The 23,769-nt window shown below is 37.8% G+C and overlaps 1 protein-coding gene and 1 pseudogene across 2 annotated transcripts in view; one reads left to right on the plus strand and one right to left on the minus strand.

Annotated features, from left to right (window-relative positions):
* Nucleotides 1-4,010: 4,010 nt before the first annotated feature.
* On the minus strand, nt 4,011-4,505 carry LOC308506029 (small ribosomal subunit protein uS13-like; annotated as a pseudogene). Its single transcript has one exon. The product of its transcript is annotated as a small ribosomal subunit protein uS13-like (transcript).
* A 1,912-nt stretch (nt 4,506-6,417) lies between these two features.
* ATAD2B (ATPase family AAA domain containing 2B) overlaps nt 6,418-23,769 on the plus strand; it is a 112,841-nt gene continuing 95,489 nt past the window's right edge. Inside the window, exons 1-2 of the mRNA XM_081068856.1 lie at nt 6,418-7,073; nt 23,547-23,698. Of these exons, the coding sequence (XP_080924982.1) occupies nt 6,858-7,073; nt 23,547-23,698 (368 nt within the window). The 5' untranslated portion in view covers nt 6,418-6,857. The remainder of the gene's footprint in view (nt 7,074-23,546; nt 23,699-23,769) is intronic.

Below are 23,769 nucleotides of genomic sequence, written 5' to 3' on the forward strand. Positions count from 1 at the left end.
AAAATTCTTCCCTTGTCAAAAATCAATTGACCATAGATATATTGATTTATTTCTGGACTCAAAATTCTATTCCATTTATTTAAAGATCTATCCTTATGCCAATACCACATTGTTTTGATTACTATCGCTTTGTAGTAGGTTTTGAAATCAGAAAGTGTGAGAACTCCAACTTTGTTCTTTTTCAAGACTGTTTTGGTTATTCCAGGTCCCTTGCAATTAGATCAGCTCTTACATTTCTGTTTAAGAAAATAAAAAAGGCCACTGGACTTTTGCTAGAGATTGCATTGAATAGATAGATCAATCTGAGGAATATCAACATGTTAACAATGTTAAATTTTTCATTTCATGTTATGGGTGTCTTTCCATCTACGTCTTCTTCAGTTTCTTTCAGCAATGTTTTATAGTTTTCAGTGTATAAATCTTGTATCTCCTTAGTTAAATTTGTTCCTAAGTATTTTATTCTTTTTGATGCTGTTATAGAAATTGCTTTCTTAATCTTCTTTTTAGATTTTTCACCATTAGCATATAGAAAGACCTCTGATTTTTGTGTGTTGGTTTTTGTTGAATTTCTTTATTAGCTCTAATAGTTGTATGTTTCTAAATAGATTCTGTAGTATTGTGTCCATATAAGATTATAATGTCAACATAAGAAATGTCCAAACCAGTAGGGAATTTTTATAAGAGTTTATTTGAGCCAAACTGATGACAATTACTGGAAAGCAAGATCTCAAATTCTCTGCAGAATGGCAGCTTACAGCTTCTTTTATACATGAAATTAAGAAAGGAGCTTAAGGAAGATTATAGGAAGATGGGAGAAAGCAAGGTAGGGACTTGATTACAGGTAACAAGATTATGTGCTTTCTTGAGGCTGGTTACACCTTCGAGGGGTATTACTTCTGGCATTTCAAAAGTGTGTTAACCTAGATACACAAGAACAATGCACAGGGCTTGCTTAAAAACCTTTCACTAAAGAAGTTATAGGCCTGGGGTGTGACTACCCACCATGACTTGCATAGTTAGGAATTTATAATTTATTATATCACCTCTTGTTCATCATCTGTGAATAGAGATAGTTTTACTTCTTTCTATCTGATTTGGATGCCTTTTATTTTTTCTTGCCTAATTGCTCTGGCTAGAACTTCCAATATAATGTTGAATAGAAATGGCAAAACTGGGATTCCTTGTGTTACCAGACTCAGGTTCAATGCTGGTTGTTCCCCAGGGCCCAAACTTGAGTGACAAGAGTTGGGGAGGAGAAAAGCGTACTTTCTTTTAGATGCCAGCAGCTAGAGAAGATGGAAGACCCACCCAGGAAAAAAGCCACCTTCCCCAAACTGAGAATAATCAAGAGGTTTTATAGTCAGACAGGTTGGTGGGGAAAGAACAAAGAAAAGTGGGAGTTGGTCATGTAAGTTTCAGGGCTGACAGTTGAGAAATTGCCTACCAGGGCCTGGTCTGAGAAATAGCCTCCCATGGCCTGGTCTGCTTCATAAGGTTATCTCGAACTCAGCAGCTGTGGCTGGAGTGTGTCATGCGTCATCAGCAAAAGCTGCAGGGGAGTTGCAACCATGGATCCCAGTGTCTGGGCGCCTGAGAATTGAGAAATTGTTCTTTCCAGGTTAGTGCTCTGCTGATTAATTAGATCAATAAGGTATGTATAGTCTTAAGAAAGGGAACCAAGCAGAGGCATTAAATCAAGCAGTGAAAGGGAAAAACAAAGAGAAGACAGCTGAATAGCAAGCTATGAGGTGACTGAACTAAGTCTAAGTTATTAATTTCCCGAGTTTCACCCTTACACTTATACTCTTAATGGGAAAGCTTTCAATCTTTGACTATTGAGTATGTTAGTTGTCCTTTATCATGTTGAAGAGACTCCCTTCTATTTTCAGTTTGAGGTTTTTTTAATCACAAAAGGTTGTTGGACTTTGTCAAATGCTTTGTGTCAATTGAGATGATTATGTGGTCTTTTCCCTTCATTCTAGTAATGTGGTGTATTATATTGATTGATTTTTAAAAAAGTACAAATACTGTTATTGGTTTCTTATTGATCTTTTAATTGGGGATCCGGGAAGGGGTAATAGTTCATCTTTATTTAACCTTCCATCCTAACCTGCTTAACTATACTCTGATATATTTTAATGCCCTTCTGTTCTCTCTATCAAGAAAAACAAGTTGGCATCTTGAACTTAGATCTAGGTATACTTATCTAACAGATATTTGACACATAAAGCCCTTGGTCCCAAGACTATTTATCAAAAAGTCCCTTATTTTCTCACAGACTTGTACTGCTATCTCACATACCCAACCCCTATCAACTCGGAAGACTATTTCTGGGCCCCGTGTTTGAAGTCTATACATATTCTGTTCTGCTGATTTGTTGACTTCTGCAACAATAATACACTACTTCAAATACTGTAGATTTTTTTTGTTTTTCTTATCTTTCCCATTTTTAAGTATATAATTCAGTAGCATTAAGTACATTCATAATGTTTGGTAACCATCACCATTATCTACTTCCAAGACTTTTTCATCACCTCAGACAGAAACTCTACCCATTTAAACAATAACTCCCAATACATTCCCCCTCGCCCCAGCCTCTGGTAATCTCTATTCTACTTTCTATCTCTATGAAGTTGCCCTCTTCTAGGTACCTCATATAAGTGCAGTCATACAATATTTGTCCTTTTGTGTTGGGCTTATTTCACTTAGCATAATGTTCTCAAGTTTCACTCTTGTTGTAGCAGCATCAGAATTTTATTATTTATGCTGAATAATATTCCACTGTTTGTATATACTACATTTTGTTTATCCATCTGTTGATGGACATTTGGATTGTTTCCACATTTTGGCTATTGTGAATAATGCTACAGTGAACATTGGTGTATAGTATCTGATTCATTTGCTGCTTTCAATTCTTTTGAGTATGTATCTAGACATGGAATTACTAAATTCTATGGTATTTCTTTGTTTAACTTTTTGAAGAAATGCCAGACTATTTTTCACAATGAGTGCCCCATTTTACCTTCCAATCAGCAATGCATAATGGTCCCAAATCTATATCCTCAACACAATACTTGTTATTTTCTGTTTTTTGTTTGTATTTTTATAATGGCCATCCTAATGGGTATGAAGTGGTATCTCATTGTGGTTTTGATTTGAATTTCCATAGTGACTGGTGATGTTGAGCATCTTTCATGTGTTTATTGATCATTTGTATGTTTTCTTTGGAGAAATATCTAATTAAGTCCTTTGCCCATTTTTAAATAGGGTTTTTGTGTTGTAGGTTTTTAAAGTGTGTTCTTATTAGATATGTGATTTGCAAGTGTTTTGTCCTATTCTGTGCATTGTTTTTTTCACTCTGTTGATAGTGGCCTTTGATACACAAAAGTTTTACATTTTGATGAAATCCAATTTTTCTATTTTTTCTTTTTTTCCTTTGCTTTTGATGTCGTAGTTGAGAAACTATTTCCAAGTCCAGTGTTATGAAGATTTCCCTTATGTTTTCTGCTAAGCATTTTATAGTTTTAGCTTTTACATTAGATGTTTGATCCATTTGGAGTTAATTTTTGTATGTGGTGTAAGATAAGGGTCCAACTTCATCCTTTTGCATGTGGATATCCAGTTTTCTCAGCATCACTTATTGAAAAGACTGTCCTTCACCCCGATTATCTTTACTTACTGATATGTGTTCTTTTTTTTTTTTTTTTTTTATTAATTTTATTGGGGTGACAATTGTTAGTAAATTTACATAGATTTCAGGTGTACAATTCTGTATTACATCGTCTATAAATCCCATTGTGTGTTCACCACCCAGAGTCAGTTCTCCTTCCATCACCATATATTTGATCCCCTTTACCCTCATCACCCACCCCCCACCCCCCTGATATGTGTTCTTGATGTGACAGTTTTAGGTATAACTGTTCCTTGATATCTTGCCAGCTCATGTAGTTGTGTTTTTTGTTTGTTTGTTTGTTTCTTTAGGTATATAATCTATTTATTAAAAGACAGATCTATTTCTTCTTGGACACACCCACAGTGCGGCCTCAGTGGCTGGTGATCTTGGTGTGCTGGCCTTGAACACGAAGTCCCCAGAAGTGGTGCAGCCCTCTGTGGGCCGGAATTCTCTTCAGTCGCCCCAGGTCTTCACGGAGCTTGTTGTCCAGACCATTGGCCAGGACCTGGTTGTATTTTCTGCCCTCATGTCCTTCTGTCTGTTCAAGAACCAGTCTAGGTACTTGTACTGGAGTGGATTCTGCATAATGGTGATCTCATGTTCCACCTCACACTCAGTGAGCTCTCCTGCCCTCTTTGTGAGGTTGATATCTGCTCTCCTCAACACCACAGAAGCATATCTTTGCCCCACACCCTTAATTACAGTAACCTTTAATTACAGTGATGGCAAAGGCTGTTTTCTGCCACCCATCGATATTGGTGTTGAGCACTTACAAAATGTGCTGGAACTTCTCAGGGATCACTAGAGACACGGCAGCAGATCCAGTGGTCATGTGTAGGCTTCCTGTGGAAGAGCTCATGTAGTTTTCATTTTTTATTTTTTTATTGGGGATTATTGGGGAACAGTGTGTTTTTCTAGAACTCATTAGCTCCAAGTCAAGTCATTGTTTTCAATCTAATTGTGGAGGGTACAGCTCACTGGCCCATGTAGGAATCGAACCGGTGACCTTGGTGTTATGAGCACTGTGCTCTAACCAACTGAGCCAATCAGTCGCCCCTCATGTAGTTTTAAGTAAAGTTTTAAAGACAGCTTTTATTAACTTTTTCGTTATTTTCTCCAGGTCCACACTGTGGAAAACAAGCAACGCTTTCCTACCTTTTCCAAACCTTCCTTTCTTTTGTCCATAATGTTTCCTTCATTTTGTGGTTCAAGATGAATCTCAGTAGTCATTACCTCTCAGAGGCTAACATCCTTGTTTGATTAGAGGTCTCTGCCTCATTCTTTCTTAAAACATCACATTGCAGCTTACTGGTTCCTTGCCTGTCTCCTTCATTCCCTTCTCGTCTGTGAGCTTGTTGAGGGCCAGAACTATGTTGTTGTTTTAAAAAAACACACCTCCCTCTTTCCTGGCCTGGCAGAGTACTTAACACCAGTTGGGTATAGAGTAAACATTTGTTGTTAATAAATGGTGTAGGTTATGTAGTAACCCAATTCATAACCTGGCTTTCTCAAGTTAGGACTACAAAACAAACAAACAAACAAAGAACAACAACAGAAAAAACCCCACCAAAAATGAACACAGAAACAAAGCAAAGGAGGAAAGCACACAAAGCCTTTGTATGCTCATTTACGCACCTTACATACTTTACTACTTAAAGCCAGCCTCTCCCTGCAGGAAATGAAACTATTCATTCTGTTCAATGATCTCATAGCTAACTGATGCAGGAAAACTCGGGTCTAGTTCCATTATGAGGTCTACACACCATAAGAGGCTGATTTTAAGTGGTGGGTAGTGTCCTGGGGAGGGTGTGGTATTAGTGTAAGAGGGATTTGTCTGCTTTCCTGGAATCCATACTGTTTCCCAAACAGAAAAACTATGTGGGATACACCGTTTCGTTGAAGGATTGGGAGCTGGGGTGGACAGAATGCTGTAATTTTGATGCAGCTTGGCGATTTTTACAGGGCATTGCTCAAGTCTTCAATGTTTGTTAGTGTAGCAAACGGGAAGAACTTCTGCCCAATAAACAGTAGGGTCTCTATCGGTAACGTACCGAGAATTTTTGAAATGAACAAAAGTCTTATTTTTACGGCAGAGCTTTTCGTATTGTGCGCCTTCATCTTTGTCTTTTAAAGTTCAATCACAAATTTTAAATCTTCGTGTCCAGCTTTTTGTCTTCTTAATCCTTGCGCGGGCGGGGGCGGCAGTGATAAAGGAGGCTCTTCCTAGGAAGAATTCCTTCTTTGTGACTCCTCCTCCTATCTGGCTAAGGTTATAGAAAACGACCCTGCCTTGCTTTGTTTGAAGATGCAGAGTTCTAGCGTTATTTTCTTAAGCTTACCGTGTGCCAGATACCGCAAACGGTATCTATTTTTATCTATTTATCACAGATATCTATTTTATCACAGCTGTCACTCTCATTTTTAGACATGAAAAGTGCGACTCAAGTTCAGCCTCTTGTCTGGAGTCATGTCTGGGATTCACCGCGCCCTCGTCATCACCGGTCCCCCTTCATCCCGCCCCCGCCGGTGGTTCAGTGTTCCATCCAGGCCACCTGGGGTGATGGGGGTGCCCGGGTAGGCGGGTCTGGCAGGGTGTTAGGGCTCGTCCCTTGCCCATTCTGGTATTTAACATCCCGCTTCCTGGAGGGCTGGCCAGACCTGGACACCATAGAGCTGATTCAGCCCAGAGCGTCTCTTCCCCTGGCTGCCGAGCGCAGACGCCGCGCCGCTGGGCGGGGCCTCCTGGAGGGGCGGGGGTAGAGGAGGGGGCAACCGGCCAGGGAAGGGCTGGGCGGCCTTGCAGCGCCCCACAGCGGCCGCGGCCGGAAGCGGTCTCGTCGGCCCTGCAGCGCTGGAACCCTGACGCGCACGGAGCTAGCGAGCGAGAACGAGAGAGAAAGGGGGCAGAAATGGCGGCTCCGCTCGGCTCCCGCTGAGGAGGGCGAAGCCGGCGGAAGGTCTGAGCTGTCGGCGAGGAGCATTGCTCCCGCCTCCCGCTGCCCGCCTTCTCCCGCCGACTTCCCTTCCTCTGCCCTACTCTCGCCTGTCCTTGTCTGGGCGCCGCAGAGTCCGGGAGGGCTCGACTATCCCGGCCCGGCTCCACCGGCCCTGACTGTCCGGCCGGCGCGCCGGCCTTCCTCGGCTCTCCCGGGCGCGGCGTGGACCCCGTCCTTCAGGCTGGACCATGGTGAACACCCGGAAGAGCTCTCTGCGCCTTCTCGGGTCCAAGTCGCCCGGGCCCGGGCCTGGGCCTGGGGCCGGAGCGGAGCCTGGGGCGACCGGAGGCAGCAGCCATTTCATCTCCTCTCGGACCCGCTCCTCCAAGACCCGCGCTGCCAGCTGCCCCGCCGCCAAGGCCGGGGGAAGCGGGGGCACCGGCGTCGCTCTGGATGAGGCCCGGGTAAGAGCGCGGCGGCCCGAGCCCGGAGGTTGGCGAGTGCCGGCCGGGCCGCTGGGGCTTTGTCTGGCCGGCTTGGGGCAGGAAGCCTCCCCTGGAGACCCCCGGCGCGGGCGGCTGGAGACCGGGGCTGCCGGGGCGGCGAGGACGGCCCCGGGGCCGGGAGGGCCGCCCGGGGAGGACGGCCCGTCTCTTTTGTGTGGAGAACGGCACTTCAGGTCCGGGGGGGAGAGAGGGCTTCGGGGGTCTGCTCGAGGGCATTGGGACGGTCTGCTTTCCGCGTCCTCGTCCCGCCGCAGAGGGCCAGGGCCGGGCGTCCCCGGGCTCGCGGGGCTGGAGAAGTGCAAGTTGTGTGCGGTGTCAGCCCCTGCCCGAGCCCGCCTCCGGCTCCCTCTCGCACTGTCGGGGGGGTTCAGGCTGGTGGGGAAGTGAACCGAGAGCTGCAGTTGGCGGCCGGGCCGGGATGCTGAACAAAGTTTGTAGTTGCTCTGACACCAACTTGGAAAACAAAATCATCGCTGTCGCCTCTCCGGGCCGGAGAGATCAAACGTGACACGGTGGCCGCGGAGTCAGCCCGCCCGCCCGCTAAGGTTCCCGTAGGGACCTAACAGAGCTTTGGGGTCACAAAAGGGGCCCGTGGAAGAAACAGGTGGGAGGTGTTGTGTAGTAGGGAGGCACTAGCACCTCCACGTCGTGTGGTTTCTTGGATGTCAGCAGTTTTGTTATGGGAGTAGTTTATACAAGGTGACTTAACACCATTGTCACCCTGTTCTGAAGTGGATTGGAGCAAGGCCGTTGATTTCGTGTTTTTGTTTTTGTTTTTTAAAAAACGGATTGAAATTTTATAACGGTGTGAAACCGCCTGGCACGTATGTTTTTGTCACTTTAAAGGAGTTGGTGAGTTGGTATGATGAGGTTGGTTATCAATTCAGGAGAGTGTGGTTTTCGTCTGGAAAGAGGCAACTTACTACTAAGCCGGGGTCACTTGGCTGGAAATTGCTGCTCATTTAAAATGTTCCTTGAAGTCCACACCAATTTTGTATTATGGGCGAAAAGCACTGTTTCATTTTCCATGAAGCTCTACAAGATTATGGTTTGCTTGCTTTTTCTCTGAATTTCGTACCATTCTGACACTAATCAGCGTGAACTGAACACATATTTCACTATACTATTTTGAAGTGTATTGTATCTTTGAAAATATATATGGCTTTATTTTGCTAAAAATCTGGAAAATATTTTCAAAATTGTCTTAATAATCTATTTTGGGGGCTTACACACCTCTTAGTTTGAAATAAAGCCAAATCTGAAAGTTGTGCAAACTATTCAGAGGAATTATTCTGAAAACTGGGCTTTCGGTAGAAATGATTCCAAACACGTACAAGCTTATCGACTTTCAGAAGCTAACATTTGTTGTAAAATAATAGTAAATTTAGGAAAGGTCTGTCCTCTACACTTAAGGACAAATAAAATATTTAGAGTGTAAGCATTTAATTGTGTGCTGCTATGAATGCCTGGTCTATTAGATCAGTGTCTAATTCATCGGAAGCAATTAGCTTGTCTTTCACTGATCAGTTCGTGGTCCCATTTTTGAATTCATAGATATCATTGCTGTCCTTACCCCCTGAGGAATAAGGTGCGGTAATTTGTCAAGCAGCTGTTATGGACATGTTAAAAGGCAAGGAATCAATAATCTAATGTAGAAATGAGCATTCGGTAGCTTTTAAATTGCTAGAAGAATGGACGATATTAGAGCTCTTTCTAGAAGGATGCTCGCGAAACTTTGTTTCAAGGATGCCTTTAAAATGTTTTAAAAGACCATAAATAACTGGCTAAAGAAGATTTACTTCAAAACATTTGTTTTTCAGTTTTTAGAAGATGTGTATTCTGGCGGTAGTAGATGATGGAATGATCTAATTGCTTTCTCTGAGAAATTAAAGAGATTTACTAATCCTAAACTGTGATTGGCCCTTTAGAAGAGGATAAAGTTATAATTCTGAATTTTTTAAGTTCATGGAGCCCGTTGTATGTATCTTTGCTGGACATTTCTGAAGTGGATTGTTTAAGTCTGGTAAACTCTTCCTCTCAAGTTGGTTTTATGTTATAAAAATTTAGCACTCCTCCTGGTTCACTCTTTCTGGTGTAGTACATACTTAAAAGATACCCTCCGTGTCTGTGGAGTCTTAGACATTTGCTGTTGTCTGTAATAACTTACTTGATGGGAAGTAGGATTGCTTGTGCTATTAATTTAAGAGACCCTTTTTTTTGTAGAAAGACATGTATTCCTTGTTATAAGTAATTGAGATTCCCTTCTCTACTTTTGTGTTATGTTCTTCACTTTATACTTGATGCTGATTTTTTCATCCTCCTTCCCCCCTGACTCTTCAGTTTATTTCATCTGCTGTGTCTAGAGACGTTTCATTTGCTCTAAAAAGCCATAGGACCATGAGCTGTGCCTGTAGTTTGCCTTTTCCCCAAGTTTGTATACGATGGAGAAACAAACATATATTGTCTACGTTACTGGAATGATTTTCTTGTGCCCACACTTTTTTAATGTCAAGTTGACTTGTGCTATGCAGTTAGCTGTAATTACTCCTATATACTTGGTTTTTGTTTGTTTGCTTAGCATGTATAAAGTTTGACTTCTTTTAGGTCAGTTAATCTGACCATCAGTAATTAGCATTTATAAGCTCCACCTAAGATTCAGTCTCAGCAAAAAAACTTACAGTTGCAGGATTGCAATATAGTTGAAAAATCTTTATACTCTTTTTCGTCTGCTTAGGCCTGTTTGCTGATACTTTGGCTTTATCATTAGCTTTTTGTGCTTTAGGAGATGATCATTGACTTTCTGAATCCACATCAAGATCAAAGTTCAATAACTTGATAGGTAAACTTGCTTCATTTTAATTTCGTTAAAAAAAATCTCTGGGTCCTTCTTTGATATGCTCTTTTATCACCCTGTACTTATTCATTTCCAATACTCATGCAAGCAGAGTGGTCAAAGTTGAAGGTTAACCATAGAAAGGAAGCCTGAGAGGGAAATGTAATAATGTTTATAACTCAGATGAGTAGGGAAAAATACAGGTTCCTCAGAGCAGAGCAAGATTTTCCTTATATCAAATTGACATGCAGTACCATGTAGGTGATATTGAGTAATGTGGTAAGCAGTGTCCCCTGTCACAATTTTGAACCAAAGCATCATATAGTTCATCAGATTCTCTCTGGTGACCAACTGAAAATGCAACTTTAAATAGGCCATTTTTGTAGTCCGAATACTATACAAACTTGCAGTTTTTTAGGTAGTGGATGAAACTAACAACACCTGTAGAATTGAATGATATTAATTCCTTAAATCATTTTTCCTGGCAATCCTTTTAACCATCCTTTGATAGGTCCTTGATTGCATGTCTCCTAAATACATAATTATAGATAAACCTATAACCTCTGGAAACCAGCTGGACAGGTGGTAGGATTACAACTTGTTATGAGAACTAAGGAGCCCAACCAGTTTCAGCACCTGAATAGAGAGTGATCCTGTCTCTTCAAGGATCCACTTCAGAAAAGTGCTCTATTATTTTGAATTGTATATTTGACATTTCTTTTTGGACATACACAATGAAGTTTCATTTGTGTGCATTATTGAGTTGATTTCTTGATAATGCGTTTTTGATCTTGTACTCGGAATATTTTATATTTCTGTTATACCTCCCAGCTGGGGGAGGATTTTTGTGAAAAATGAGTTACTGAGTAAAAAGTATTTAGGATTTTTGGGTAAAAAGTTCTATGGAAGTACAAAGTTAGGGGAAAAGCCATGCATAAAATGGGTTAACTTTATTTAAATATAAGCTAGAGATTTTTAGAGAGTTAAATATTGTATGTGGCTTATATCAAACAATAGAAAAGACTTCCATGTTAAAGTTAATAGGCTGTAATTTGTATCAGCTTTTGGATACTTTGAGTATATGCCGTAAGTATATGCTTATAAACCTCAGATGCTTTTGAACTGTAAATATTTTGGTATTAGATTTTTTTTGAATTTTTAGATTGTTACCTAAAAATAGGTTTATCTGGAGGTAGGCTATGTACCTTTGGTTAAAGTTTTACTCCCCTAGAGTCTTCTATTAGAGCACGCTATAAACGCCATGAGAGTAGGCACTATATCTTATTTTCCCCCAACTGCTGTATTCCCAGGGCCTGGTGCAACGTCTGACACATAGAAGATGCTTAATAAATATCTGTTAAATGAATGAATGACCAGCATATTGAGTCAGTCTATTTTGTGAAAATCATGATGATCAAACTTTGAGAATAGAGGATAAATAAAACACAGTCCCTCCCTTTGGGACTGTAAGTATGCACATGGTATACATACGAGAAATTATTAGTAAGATAAATCAGTTCAAGGTAGGGCCCAAATAAATGACATGGGTGCTCAGCACGGTAAGAGTTCTAATCCTTTTCGCACTGAATGTTTTGAGTGGAATTCCGATGTTCTGTAAAGAGATTGTCATGTTCACAGCTGTATCCTGAGAGCTTACAATAGCGCCTGCCAGATATTGCTCAATAAATAGTTTTAGAATAGATGAATGGAAAGTATGCCTCATTTTTAATTATTTTCATATTGACAGTCTTCACTTTTGCTATATTTACTTGCTGCATTTTGCCCTTCTGCCCATTTGGTGGTAGCCTAATAAGGAGAGGGGAGGAGTAAACTAAAGTTTATTTAGCATCTCATGCTAGTTGTTTAATGCTGTCTTATTTAATCCTTGCAACAACCCAGTAAAGCAGGTGATGGTACTCTCATTTTACAGCTGAGGAAATTGAGTTGCTGAAGAGCTTAAATGGCTAGTAGAAGGCCAAATAGGTAATAAGTGGTAGGGGTAATATTTAAATTTAGTTCTGTCTTCTCCACTTGTGTGACTTATTGTCTCATCTGTATCACTTCTCTTTGATGCTGTTCAATCAGTAGTTTGCACAAATGTCTGAAAAAGTGAAGAAGGCAGATGCTGTACAGTTAGGAAATACCGTCCATACTGTGTATAGACAGATTTTTACTAGACTCTGGAGTTGTGTTTGGGATTGCATTGAGACTGAAAGTGGGAACAGTAGTCTGTAGGGATGTGAAATATAGGACAGCGATTTTCAGTAATTGCTTGCTGCTTGATTTCAGGGGGTGGATGTTGGGAGAGGAGCAGGCATATTGTGTGTCGAGATCATTTTGCAATATTTTTGCTTCCCAATATTTTAAAGATGGCTTGGGGGGAAAATCGCTATAAAGAGACTACATGTGGGGCTTGTGGTCTCCAATAGAGGTGTACGTGTGCTGCCATCTTTCCCTTTGCTTGGCAGTATTGATTTATCAGTGTGTACATTTTCTTTTATGATCTGGGAATCTATTTATCTTGGGGGTAGATAAGTGTTTTCCATTTGAGAACAATATTTATACTTTATTGAAAAGACATTATATGGCATATTCATATGTGAAGAGACATACTAGTGAATTAACCATGGTTATTGGTTTGTGTCTGTATTCTAAAACCCAAATCAGGGTCTCTGAAGCAGTGGTGCTTCAGGTACCCGTAAAAGATATGTTCTCTAAACTTGCCAGATGGGCACTTGGGAGGTAGTCAAACCTAACTTTGGTGGTGATGCTTGCATTTTCCTTTGTTCTTATTATATTCAATCTATAAATACTTACCAAGCAGCTACAACATTAAAATCTGAGTACCTTGTGGGCAAGCATTTCTGTCTCTTTGGTTCACTATTATAGGGCTGCCATGTTGCAAAAGTCCAGGAGACACCATTCATACTATGGTCTATGTGAATGGCACCTCCTGGAATTGTGCAGTGCACTCCTATGTTATATGTGCAATTATCCTCATACAGTGTCCCCTGGGACTTGGTGTGGGAATTTCTTTGAGATACCGGAGTAGTGGAATAGCGTATACATATACTTAAAATAAATATTACCGTCAGATGTGCTGCTCTGTCTCCACTGCTAGGAGTAGTGTCTAGGGAGTGATTCCTATATCCCCACACTCCTACCAATGTCTGGCAGTCTCTATCTTTTTAATTGCTTTTCTTTGATTACTAATGAGTACGAGCAACTCTGTGTCCACAGTAGTTTTTTCATTTCCTCATATCTGAAATGCTTGTTAATGTTTTTTTGCCCGTTTTTCTATTTTCTAGTTTATTTGCTATATGTTCTTATTTTCCAAGAGTATTATACAAGTGGACACATTGGTCAACGTTGCTCAAGCAGTAGTTCGCCATAACCAGAAGTGTCTGGACACTGATGGTAACCACTTTGAGCACCTCTTGTAATTACAGAAGTCAAACGTTACTTGTATTCATCTTTTGTTATTGGTATATATTGAGTATTACAATTTTAATAGTTTTTTTCCTTTCTTAAAATGTGTATACATTTTTTTGGCACCCTCTGTACATATAGGTAAGTGGTTTTTAAATTTTTTTTGTCCTGTGGTAAGGGATACTGTTTACATCGTGACTCTGTACACACATATAATTTTACCTTTCCTATTTAGGTCTTTGATTTGCTTTATTCTTTCTGCTAGACAGCCTGTCCTTTGTGGTGCTACTTTATAATACAGCAAATTCCCATATATGTCCTGCTTTGATCTCTATTTTTTTTTTGTTGGTCTGTTTATTCTTGTGGCAATACTATGCTATTACTGTGACTGTGGTTTTGAGGTATGTCTTAATATCCTAACAGGCAAGTTCCTCCTTTTTATTTTTCAAAGTTCACTTAGGTATTCAAGGATCTTTATGTTTTATATACATTTCCAATTACCATTATAGAGTTCCTCAAAAGATCCAACTAAAATTTTATTTGGGCATGTATTTGAATTCCTAGATTAATTGCAGAGAATTGACACCTGCATAATAAATTGTCCAAGAGCAAGGAATGTCTCTCACATAACATGTTTGTGTATTTCTCTTGTGGAATTTGATGCTTTCTCTGTGACTTAATATTGTCAGTTTTGGCAAATGTTCTTTGTGTGCTTGAGAAAAATGTGTATTTTCTGTTAGATGTAGAAAAATATAAATGTATGATAGAAACATTTAGATGGAAAGTATAGTGTGGATTTATTGATTATTCAGATAAATTTCCTATCCCGTATTAAAATTCAACCTGATTTTTTTATTGTTTAAATTCTGTGTGTGTGTGTGTGTGTGTATGTGTGCGCGCGTGCGTGCGTGTGTATTTTTAACTAACTTTTTATTTTAGAATAGTTTCTATTTCCTTCTCGCTTTATACTTTCATACATTGGTTATTCAGAAGTATATTGATTCCTTTTCCAAACAGTTGGGCATTTATTTTCTAATTATCTTTTTGTTATTTATTTCTAGTTTAATACTGTGTTCAGAGAACATATTCCATATGATTTTGATCTTTTGAAATTTATTTTGATTTATATTTGTCACCCTGTTTTGGGTAAATGTTGCATGTACATTTTTTTTTTGATTGCTCTTAACACCTAAACTTTCGTTTTTTAACTCTTGTTTTTCTTCCTTTAAAAAATTATATTCCCTCTAACCACAAACTCTTGAAATGTTCCACTTCCCTTTCTGCCCTGTGTTGCCTAAAATTTCCTGATTTTCAGGGCCCATCAGCTCCAAGTCATTTTTTTTTTTCAATCTAGTTGTGGATTGGGGTTGTGCAGCTCACTGACCCATGTGGGAATCGAACTGGCAACCTTGGTGTTATGAGCACTGCTCTCTAACCAACTCAGGCAACCAGCCACCCCTGATTTTTTTTTTTTTTTTAATGAGTATAACCACTTTGGCTTGTTCTTTTCTTTGGAGTTTTTTTCAGTAACAATACATTTCACTAAGGTACCAATTTGATTATCTTTTTATATCTTGTATTACCATTCTTTATTTATCTACTTTGCGAGTACTTCTTCCAGCAATATTTTCAGTTTACGACTTTTTGTGACAACCTTTCTTAGCTATTACATGCCTGACAATATTTTCATTTTGCTTTTTCATTTAAATTAAAAATTGGCTGGATACAAAATTCTAGGTCCAGTACTTGAAGAACATTACTTTATCGTCATCTTGCATTCACTCTTACTGTTGTTGTTTGATGTTGGTCTGATTTTTTTTCTTTTGTAGGTGTTGTGTTCTTTTTGGAAGCTTATGTAGAGTTTTTTTCGTTTTTTTGGTCTTTGTTCATAAACTTTAGTATATTTTAGGCATGGGTTTTCCTTCACTCTCTTGGCAATCTTAGATCTTTCAGTCTGCCGTTTTTCATCTTTTTTAAATTTTTGATTGTGGTAAATTCATTATTTCTTAATCTAAAATTATTGTTTCTTCAAATATTACTTTGTTCATTTTTTGTGTGGAACTCATATTATTCAGAATATTGACACCTTGGAAAAGTTTGTCCCAAATCTGATAATGAAGCCAAATGTTTTGAAGCACTTTTGATGGCGTGTTGGAGAAATTTATTGACAGTTCCTTGAGTGAACAAGACTTGGTGCTTCTTGCAGCAGACTTCTGTTGACCATTTTGGTGCCAATGTGTTAAGTGGCTTTTTGGTCAGGGGATAAAGCTTTGAAGTTGCTTGATGAAAGTTCATTTCCTTTACAACTTACTAACACTTTATAGTGTTCACACTTAGGGTGAATGTTGTAGTTGTGTACTTGATTGTGAAAGTTAAGGGAATTTACTTTTAAAAAACAAAACCAAACCCCCGGACAGAGCTATACCTTCTTAATCCATGACGCATTACAAGAATTTTAAATGTATGTATAGAAATTGTAGGAGAAGCTTCATTAAGAGATGTGCACAAAACAAGAAACTGGCAGCACAAATTCATGAGCTGGTGGGTGATTTCTGTGTTAAAATTTTGAAAGTAAAATTTAAAATTACAATTTTCATTTTTTAGTTTTTATTATTATAATTCAGTCTTCAAATTTATTAGGGGAATTTGAGAATTGAGGGGAAGTGATAGTTGCTGAAGGCCATACTATTATTTATAATGGAAGCAGCATTTCAACTGAAAATGGAAGTGCCTATCTTTAATTCTTTAGTAACTTTAATTGAGTAACAATGTGCGCCACACACTAATATAGAAGAGTACAAAGACTGTTGACCTCAGCTCTTTGGCAAAATATTTTATTTTTATTTAAAAATTATAAATAAAATTTTCAAATGGTGTGAGGGTTCACAGAAAAAAAGAAAAGGATCTTTCCCTGCTCCCTTAATTCCTCCAGTTTGTTTTTCCTAGGGATAATCACTGTTAAAGCTGGTCTACATCTTTAAGATGATTGCACATGTATGTATGGGTTATTTATATGTGTATATATTTTTTTTAATTTTTATTTTATTGGGGAAGGGGAACAGGACTTTATTGGGGAATAGTGTGTACTTCCAGGCCTTTTTTCCAAGTCAAGTTGTTGTCCTTTCAGTCTTAGTTGTGGAGGGCGCAGCTCAGCTCAGGTCCAGTTGTGGTTTTCTAGTTGCAGGGGGTGCAGCCCACCATCCCTTGTGGGACTGAGGAGTTGAACTGGCAACCTTGTGGTTGAGAGCCCACTCGCCCATGTGGGAATCGAACCGGCAGCCTTCGGAGTTAGTAGCATGGAGCTCCAACCGTCTGAGCCACCGGGCTGGCCCTATATGTGTATATTTTTGATAGAAATGGAATCATACCCTATATACTATTTATGATAGTTAATTTTTCTAACTTAACTGTGTGTCATACACATTTTTAAATATCAGTTCTTGACGACTTTCTAGTATTTTGTTGTATCACTGTATATCACTTATTTAACTAGTCCTTATTTGTACACAAGTTGTCTCCATGTTTTTAATATTATAAATAATACAGCAGAAAATGACCTTTCTCTTTTAGGTGAAGTGTAATTACTGGGTGAAAGGTATATGTATTTTAAATTTTTATAGGTTTTGCCAAATTGTCCTAAAAACAGGCTAAATCAGTATGCACCCCACTCCGCATTACTCTCAGCACCAAGTTTTTGTACCTTTTACTGTCTGATTTAAGGAGTTGTGCTTTAATTTCCTTGAAGGACAGACTGTCTTATCATCAGGTATCTTTAGTATCTAACACAATAATAGGTGCTTAATAAATTCTATTTGTAGAAGGAATGAATCACTGAAGATAATTAATAAACTTAAAGTTATATTAATCCTACCTATGCTTACTTGAGGTTATATCCACTGTCAGGCTGTAGGTGTAATGTTTATAACTTACACTAAGTCACCTGGTTCTTCTAACAATCTTATGAGATAAATAGTACTTTCTGAATTACAGAGGGAGCGCTGCAGTATAAGACTGGTCCTGTCCAACTTATAAGTCTAGCATTTTTCAGTATCCACATTGTCTCTCTGTCATGTTAAGTATGTATTATTTTCAGATTTAAAAAATCTGTCTTCCAGGAAGAAAAATGCATTTTAAATTATAATAGACTATTTTTTATCTTTTTTACAATGCCTAAGCTCACTTTTGTATATTTTCTACCTTTCCATATTCTTTCATGATGATTGTTTAGAAATATTAAACTAGTAAGCTATTGCTCTTGGGATACTTGAGGAAAATTTAGGACATTTTGTGTTCCTGAAGTTTTACTATTTTGTAGACTAGTATTGGCCCTAAGTAAATAAGTAGCAGTGTGAGTTTTGTTTTCTGCAGTCATGGTAACTGCTGCCTCTGTGTATTCGTTTTACAAATGAAAGAAAAAGGAATTGACTGCACTTCTAAGCTTTCTCATGAAAACAGGAGTGCTTATTTTAAAGGTAGAAAAAGGCTGTCTTACAAAGGAAATTGGAAAAGATGGATTGCACCCATATACTTTTTGATCTTACCTGGGGGATAATGTTCCTTCCTATTCTGTTTTTCTTGTCTCTTCAAGGATCTTTTTCTCATCAGTTATCTTACTCTTTAATTTTTATTTTATTCTTTTCTGAGGTTCCTTTTCTTCTATTTACAAGAAACCAGGTCATCTTATCTTAAAAAAAGAAAATCCTTCCCTGACTTCTTTGCCTTTTGTGACCTCTTTAGACTATTGTCTTTTTCTTAATTCTGAGACTTCCTACCAGAGTAACTATGTAGTTATCACCTGTACTTTCTCACCACTCACACTCCGTTCTTCACTTAAGGATTTCCACTCAGCATTCCCCACAAATTGCCCTATCAGAAGTACAGTGACCAACTAATTACCACTCTACAGGTTTATCAGCTTTCCTTATGTTTGGAGGGTTTCCACTCCCCCTGTTATAGTGAGACACTAATTTTCTCTAGTTCATAAGAGATCCTTTCTGTTCATTCCTTTAATGTAGGCATTTTTTTAAGGTTTTGACTTCTGCCCTCTTGTTTTTTTCATTCTGTCTATTACCTATGATTCTTTTATTTTTTTTTATTTGTTTATTTATTTATTTTTTTACCATTTCATAGCTATCTCTAGTCTTCACCTCATTCTAACTCAGAGCTGTATTTTCTACAGTCTGATAGACATCTCCCTAGATTTCTGCTGGAATTCTAAACCTAACTTTTGAAATCAGAATTCGGCCGAACGCATCTCCCTTCAACATCTGTTCCCTTGCCTACCCCCAACCCCCAGAAAACAAGTACTACTTTCTATATCTTGCCCTATTGTCTTAATTTGACTACTGGTATCACTAATCTCTTATTTTGCTTTCTGGAATCAGTTTCTTATTTTTTACTTTTATAATTCTAGATGAGGCATCATCAAGTCTTGAATTAATTTAGTGGTCTGCTAATTCATTTGTTTCCTTGAATTTCTCATTTTTTAATGCTGTTCCTGGATACATTCTTTTTGTTTTTTACGTTAAAACCCAGGTTCTAGATTTCTGACAAATTCTGATCTGGGCACAAGCCTTCCCTGAAAACCAGAGCAACAAATTCTCCTCTGATTCATTCTCAAGGTCTTTTGCATAATTTTACCTGATTTGTGGTAGAACTGTGGTCAGTAACGTGGTAGCTGATGAATATGGTTTAAGAGACTCTTAAGACTTGAGAAAATGATTTTTGCATATTGGAAAAGTTATCTATTTTAGAAGGCTAGAGTTTACAGAAAAAAGTTACTTAGATTGGATGACTATCTTTTTATTGTATTTTCACTTTTTGTAGCATTTGACACTATTACTATAGTACTTCTCTTGGAAGTTATCTCATCCTTGAATCGTGTTCCTCTGACCATTCTATGTGCTCCATTAATATGTTGTTAGAATATAAAGTACATGTCATTTGTGATATCTTTCTTCATCTCTATTTGTAGTTGTCATTTTTTATTTTTTGCTTTCAGAGAATCGTATACTTCTATTGTAGTATTTACTGTAATATGCTATGTTAGTATAGTATTTACTGCAATATGCTATTATTATGACTATCAACCCAATAGATTGTGTATTGAGTTCTTGTATTCATCTTTTGTTATCAGTATATATTGAGTATTACAATTTTAATACAGCTTTCCTTTCTTAAAATGTGTATACATTTTTTTGGCGCTCTGTGTTTTACCATTGCCCCCATGTTTTATGTACACAGTTGGTCCTCAATAAATGTTTGTTAAATGAAATTATTCCCTTAGTCAAATTATTCCCTTTTCCTACTCTGGATTGTAATCACTGACATAGATTGCTAAATGACTGTGGGTAGATTGCATAATCTCTCTTAAAATTTTTGGCTTGAAACTGGTAACGCCTGTCCTCAAAGGATTAGGTTATAATTAACTATTAAAACGCTTTGAAGATGGAAAAGTTAAGGTTAAACATATGATTATCCTATTAAAGGTGAACTGTTAGTAGTATTAGGTTTGTAGGTAAAAGCTTTCCTAAGCTTGAAGTTACTAAAATGGTGCTGAAGTAATCATTTTTCATGTATTTACATCTTGCTTGTTTGCTTTACTTCAATCCCTAGATATCTTTGGAGGGAAGGATCCTTTTGTAATGCTCTTTATTCTGGGGTTTCTGTCACAGAGCCAAGTCAAAATTGAAACCCTTCCATGATAAGAGAAGTACTATAGTTTAGTGCAGCAGTTAGGATGATATGCCTCATATTATACTTAAAACTGTATTACGTGCCAGAGGTCCTCAAACTTCTGTCTGCTAAGAATCATTTCAGGCCCTTGTTAAAAATATCTCACCTTCAGAGATTCTAGTTAAGCTAGTCATGTTTCTTTAATGAGAAGTCCAGGTGATTTCTGATTCAGGTAGTATGCAGGCAACACTTTGAGAAACTCTCTGAAAGAAACTGAAAACCAGTAGAATATGAGAGAATGACCAGGAAACATACAAACTAATTTAAATTGATAATCAAAGAGTTACATAATAACTCAAATTATTTTAAAAAAGACTAGACTTCAGATATTTTACTGTTTCTCTTTAGTTCCATAAGTACATAGTACTTATTCCCAGAGTATGTTTGTGAAACTTCATTACCTACAGATGCTCCATGAAAAAAGAGAGCTTGATCAAATAAGTTTGTGAAATTTTATATACTGTCTTCCATACTTAAGATTTACGCAGCATATTAACATACTAAAAACTCTTAGAAGTCTTGCAGCAAATACCTTGGACCTCATTGTTTCCCAAACTTATTTGACCATTAGCCTTCCTTTATTTTCCTTAATAATTCCTATTAATGATTTATTGAACAAACTTGGGGAAATCTTTTTTTTTTTTTTGCTTGCTATTGTGTCGAATTAAAAAGAAATAGGGTATTTTTTAAATTAAAGTACTTAATATCTTGCTAGAATCTCAAGACTTGGATATTGACACTTAAAGATGATAAATATATAATACTAAATTGAATATAATGACATGCCAAAAAATATCATAGAGTTGCAGCTAGTAGAAAGAAAAGGTCAATTTAGGTTATATTCTTCAGATTTCATAGTAGAGATGGGTCTTGAAGGGTGAGTGGTGGGATTTGATTAGAAAGAGTAATGCTGGTTTGGGCTATCCAAATTGGTAAAGTAGTTTTATAGATATCAGTTTCTGTATTCACAAATATGCCTAGCTTAGAACGTATGCCATTGCTTCCTCAGTGAGTACTTGTTGACTATGTGATATAATAATGCTTTTCAAACCCTAATGTGCCAAGAATCACCTGGGGATTGTGTCAAAAATTGTTTCTGATTGGGGTGGAGCACATTTAAAGTGAGAAATGTAGTCTCCTGAAGGTAGTTTGGAGGTAGCTAACCAGTTTTTCTTGGGAACTAAAACTAGTAAGTTGTGTATGTTACACAGCTGAGATGTTTATTATCCGTAATTATAGACACTCAGATGTTTGAATTTCTAATTTTTCCCCACTTTGTGCCTTTTAGTACGAGTGCGATCTTAAGACTTTAAAACTAGCTAATGGTAAATTTTATTAAATCACAAAATTAGAAAGTGGTCTTTTTTAAAAAAAAGTTTTTAGGTAATTAATTCTGTAGGCTAAACTTGGATTCCCTTAAACATACATTGCAAGTATTTCTTAGGTTTGTTTGCTAGTAGCTATGTTTTGACTAATTGTTTGTGTAATGTAGTTGTGTTGCTTTGGGAAAATATGTTCTAGAAATGTGCATTTATAAAATGGATAGTTTTTATATATTTTTCTTAAAATAAATTTGTAGCACAAAAGGAGACCAGACTCAAATATATTTATATGGCAGCATATTGAAGATGATTATATATTCCTTTGAAATACTGACCTATAAAGTCAAGTGATAATGTATTAACATGTGAATTAAATCTTCTCTAAAGAAAGAGAAGATTTCCCTCCACTTTCTTCCCCACATGCCCAGTATTCAAGGAATTATGTGGTGAAGAGGAGATCTGGTGTGCAGGGACAGTGACTTTTCTGTAGTCCGAGGACATGTGGCTGGGGAGGGAATAATGGAAGTGTGATGGATGGAGAGATTGGTTACCTTAAAAAATTGAATTAATTGAAAGAGTAAATAAATAAATAAATAAAGTATTAAAGATGATGGAAGCCAGGTTTCTCACTGAGAAGGGCTTACAAACAGAAAAGGGAAAGAAAGAAACTTAGGACGTGGAATTAGAATTAGAAGCATTGGTGTACACACTTTAAAAAAAATTATTTATGCACAGATAAAAAAAATAGGTATAGATGTGTGTGTGTGTATTTTTTTTCTTCGTATATTTCCTAGTTCTCTCAGCTAAGAGGACTCAATAACAGTGAAACCCCCAGTAACAATTGCACTCATTGTCTAGATCTTGGTTTCTAAATACCATCCTTGATTAAAAGAAACCAGGGCTCCTTGGAGAAATAGCTAATTCTAGGGCCAGGGAGAGCAAGTACAAGATGAGTTTAGAGATTTCTTTTGTGCTAGAAAGTAAGAAAATACACAAAATGGTGGGACATGTCAAAAGGATACAGGAACCACTTTGAAAGGGCTCCCAATGGCCAGATCTTGTATAAAACAGAGTAATGGATTATAACCCATAGAATGAAATAAGAATTCACAAGTGCATGTTGATGTAAATAAATGAGTAAATGAATTGGGCAAAGGAGGGAGGGGAAAGCTCTTTAAAGTTGAATGCCAATTTAAAAAATGTAGATGGAGAATGGGATTAGGTAATCACTGTCATAATGGTATTGGATAAAGGCAAGAGTAGTCAATGAGTGCTAAGGCTGGTGGGTGGAGGTTGGGTGAGGAACAGGATGTTGGTGAATTATCACAATAATTCCACATGATCTAATCAACACACAAAGGGAAAAAATGGACTTTACAGTAGAGAAACCTGGCCAACACCAACTTGACCATGTGATCAAGGGGATAATGATGGGGTAGGTATAGTATGCACAGTATCATTTCTGTATATTCTTTCCAAGAATGTGTGGCCTGAGTCTGGTTATGGGACATCAAACAGACCCAGTTTGAATGTCATCCTAGAGAATGAAAGGCTACTCTTTACAGTCAAGGGCATGAAACATGGGGAAAGACTAAAGACCTGTTCCAAATTGAAGAAGACAAAGGAAATACGATATTAATACAATAGGTGTTCCTCGATAGGATCCTGAACCAGAAAGAAAAGAGAGACACTGTCAGTAAAATTTGAATGTGTCTGTGGATTGGCTCTGTGTTATATCACTTATCACTGCGGATTTCCTGATTGGGAGGGTTGTATGAAGCTAATGTAGCAAAGTGTCCTTGTTTTGGGAAGTATACACAGGAGTATTTAGGAGAGAAATGAGGAATCATATCATAAAAAGATATACACACACCTTTTCTGTAGGCTTGAAACTGTTTTAAAATACTAGACTAAACATACTTTTCCAATTAATAAATTTCATCTTTCAAACTCTTTTTCTGTATTTACAGATTATACATTTTCCTACACTCGTAGAGAGCTACGCTCAGTAAATATTTATTGGTTGAATGTATACTGTACTTCATTCAAGAATTTAAGAAGTCTGTGTGTTTTAGTATGAATAATAAATACGTTTTTAACTTTATTTTTCAGAAATCTGAGGCTGATGGTAGTTTAAGTGATAGCCACGTGTCTCCTCCAGCCAAACGCACTTTGAAACAACCTGATTCTGTTTGCAAAGACAAATCAAAATCACGAAGTACTGGTCAGCGAGAAGAATGGAACATATCAACTGGACAGGCCAGGTGAGAAGTGAGAACTCATTGATTGTTTTTTCATGAATTATGTGATTCAGGGCTGATATAAGTGCTAATTT

Source organism: Rhinolophus hipposideros (assembly GCF_964194185.1).
Source record: "Rhinolophus hipposideros genome assembly, chromosome: 12".
Classification (NCBI taxonomy): Eukaryota; Metazoa; Chordata; class Mammalia; order Chiroptera; family Rhinolophidae; genus Rhinolophus; species Rhinolophus hipposideros.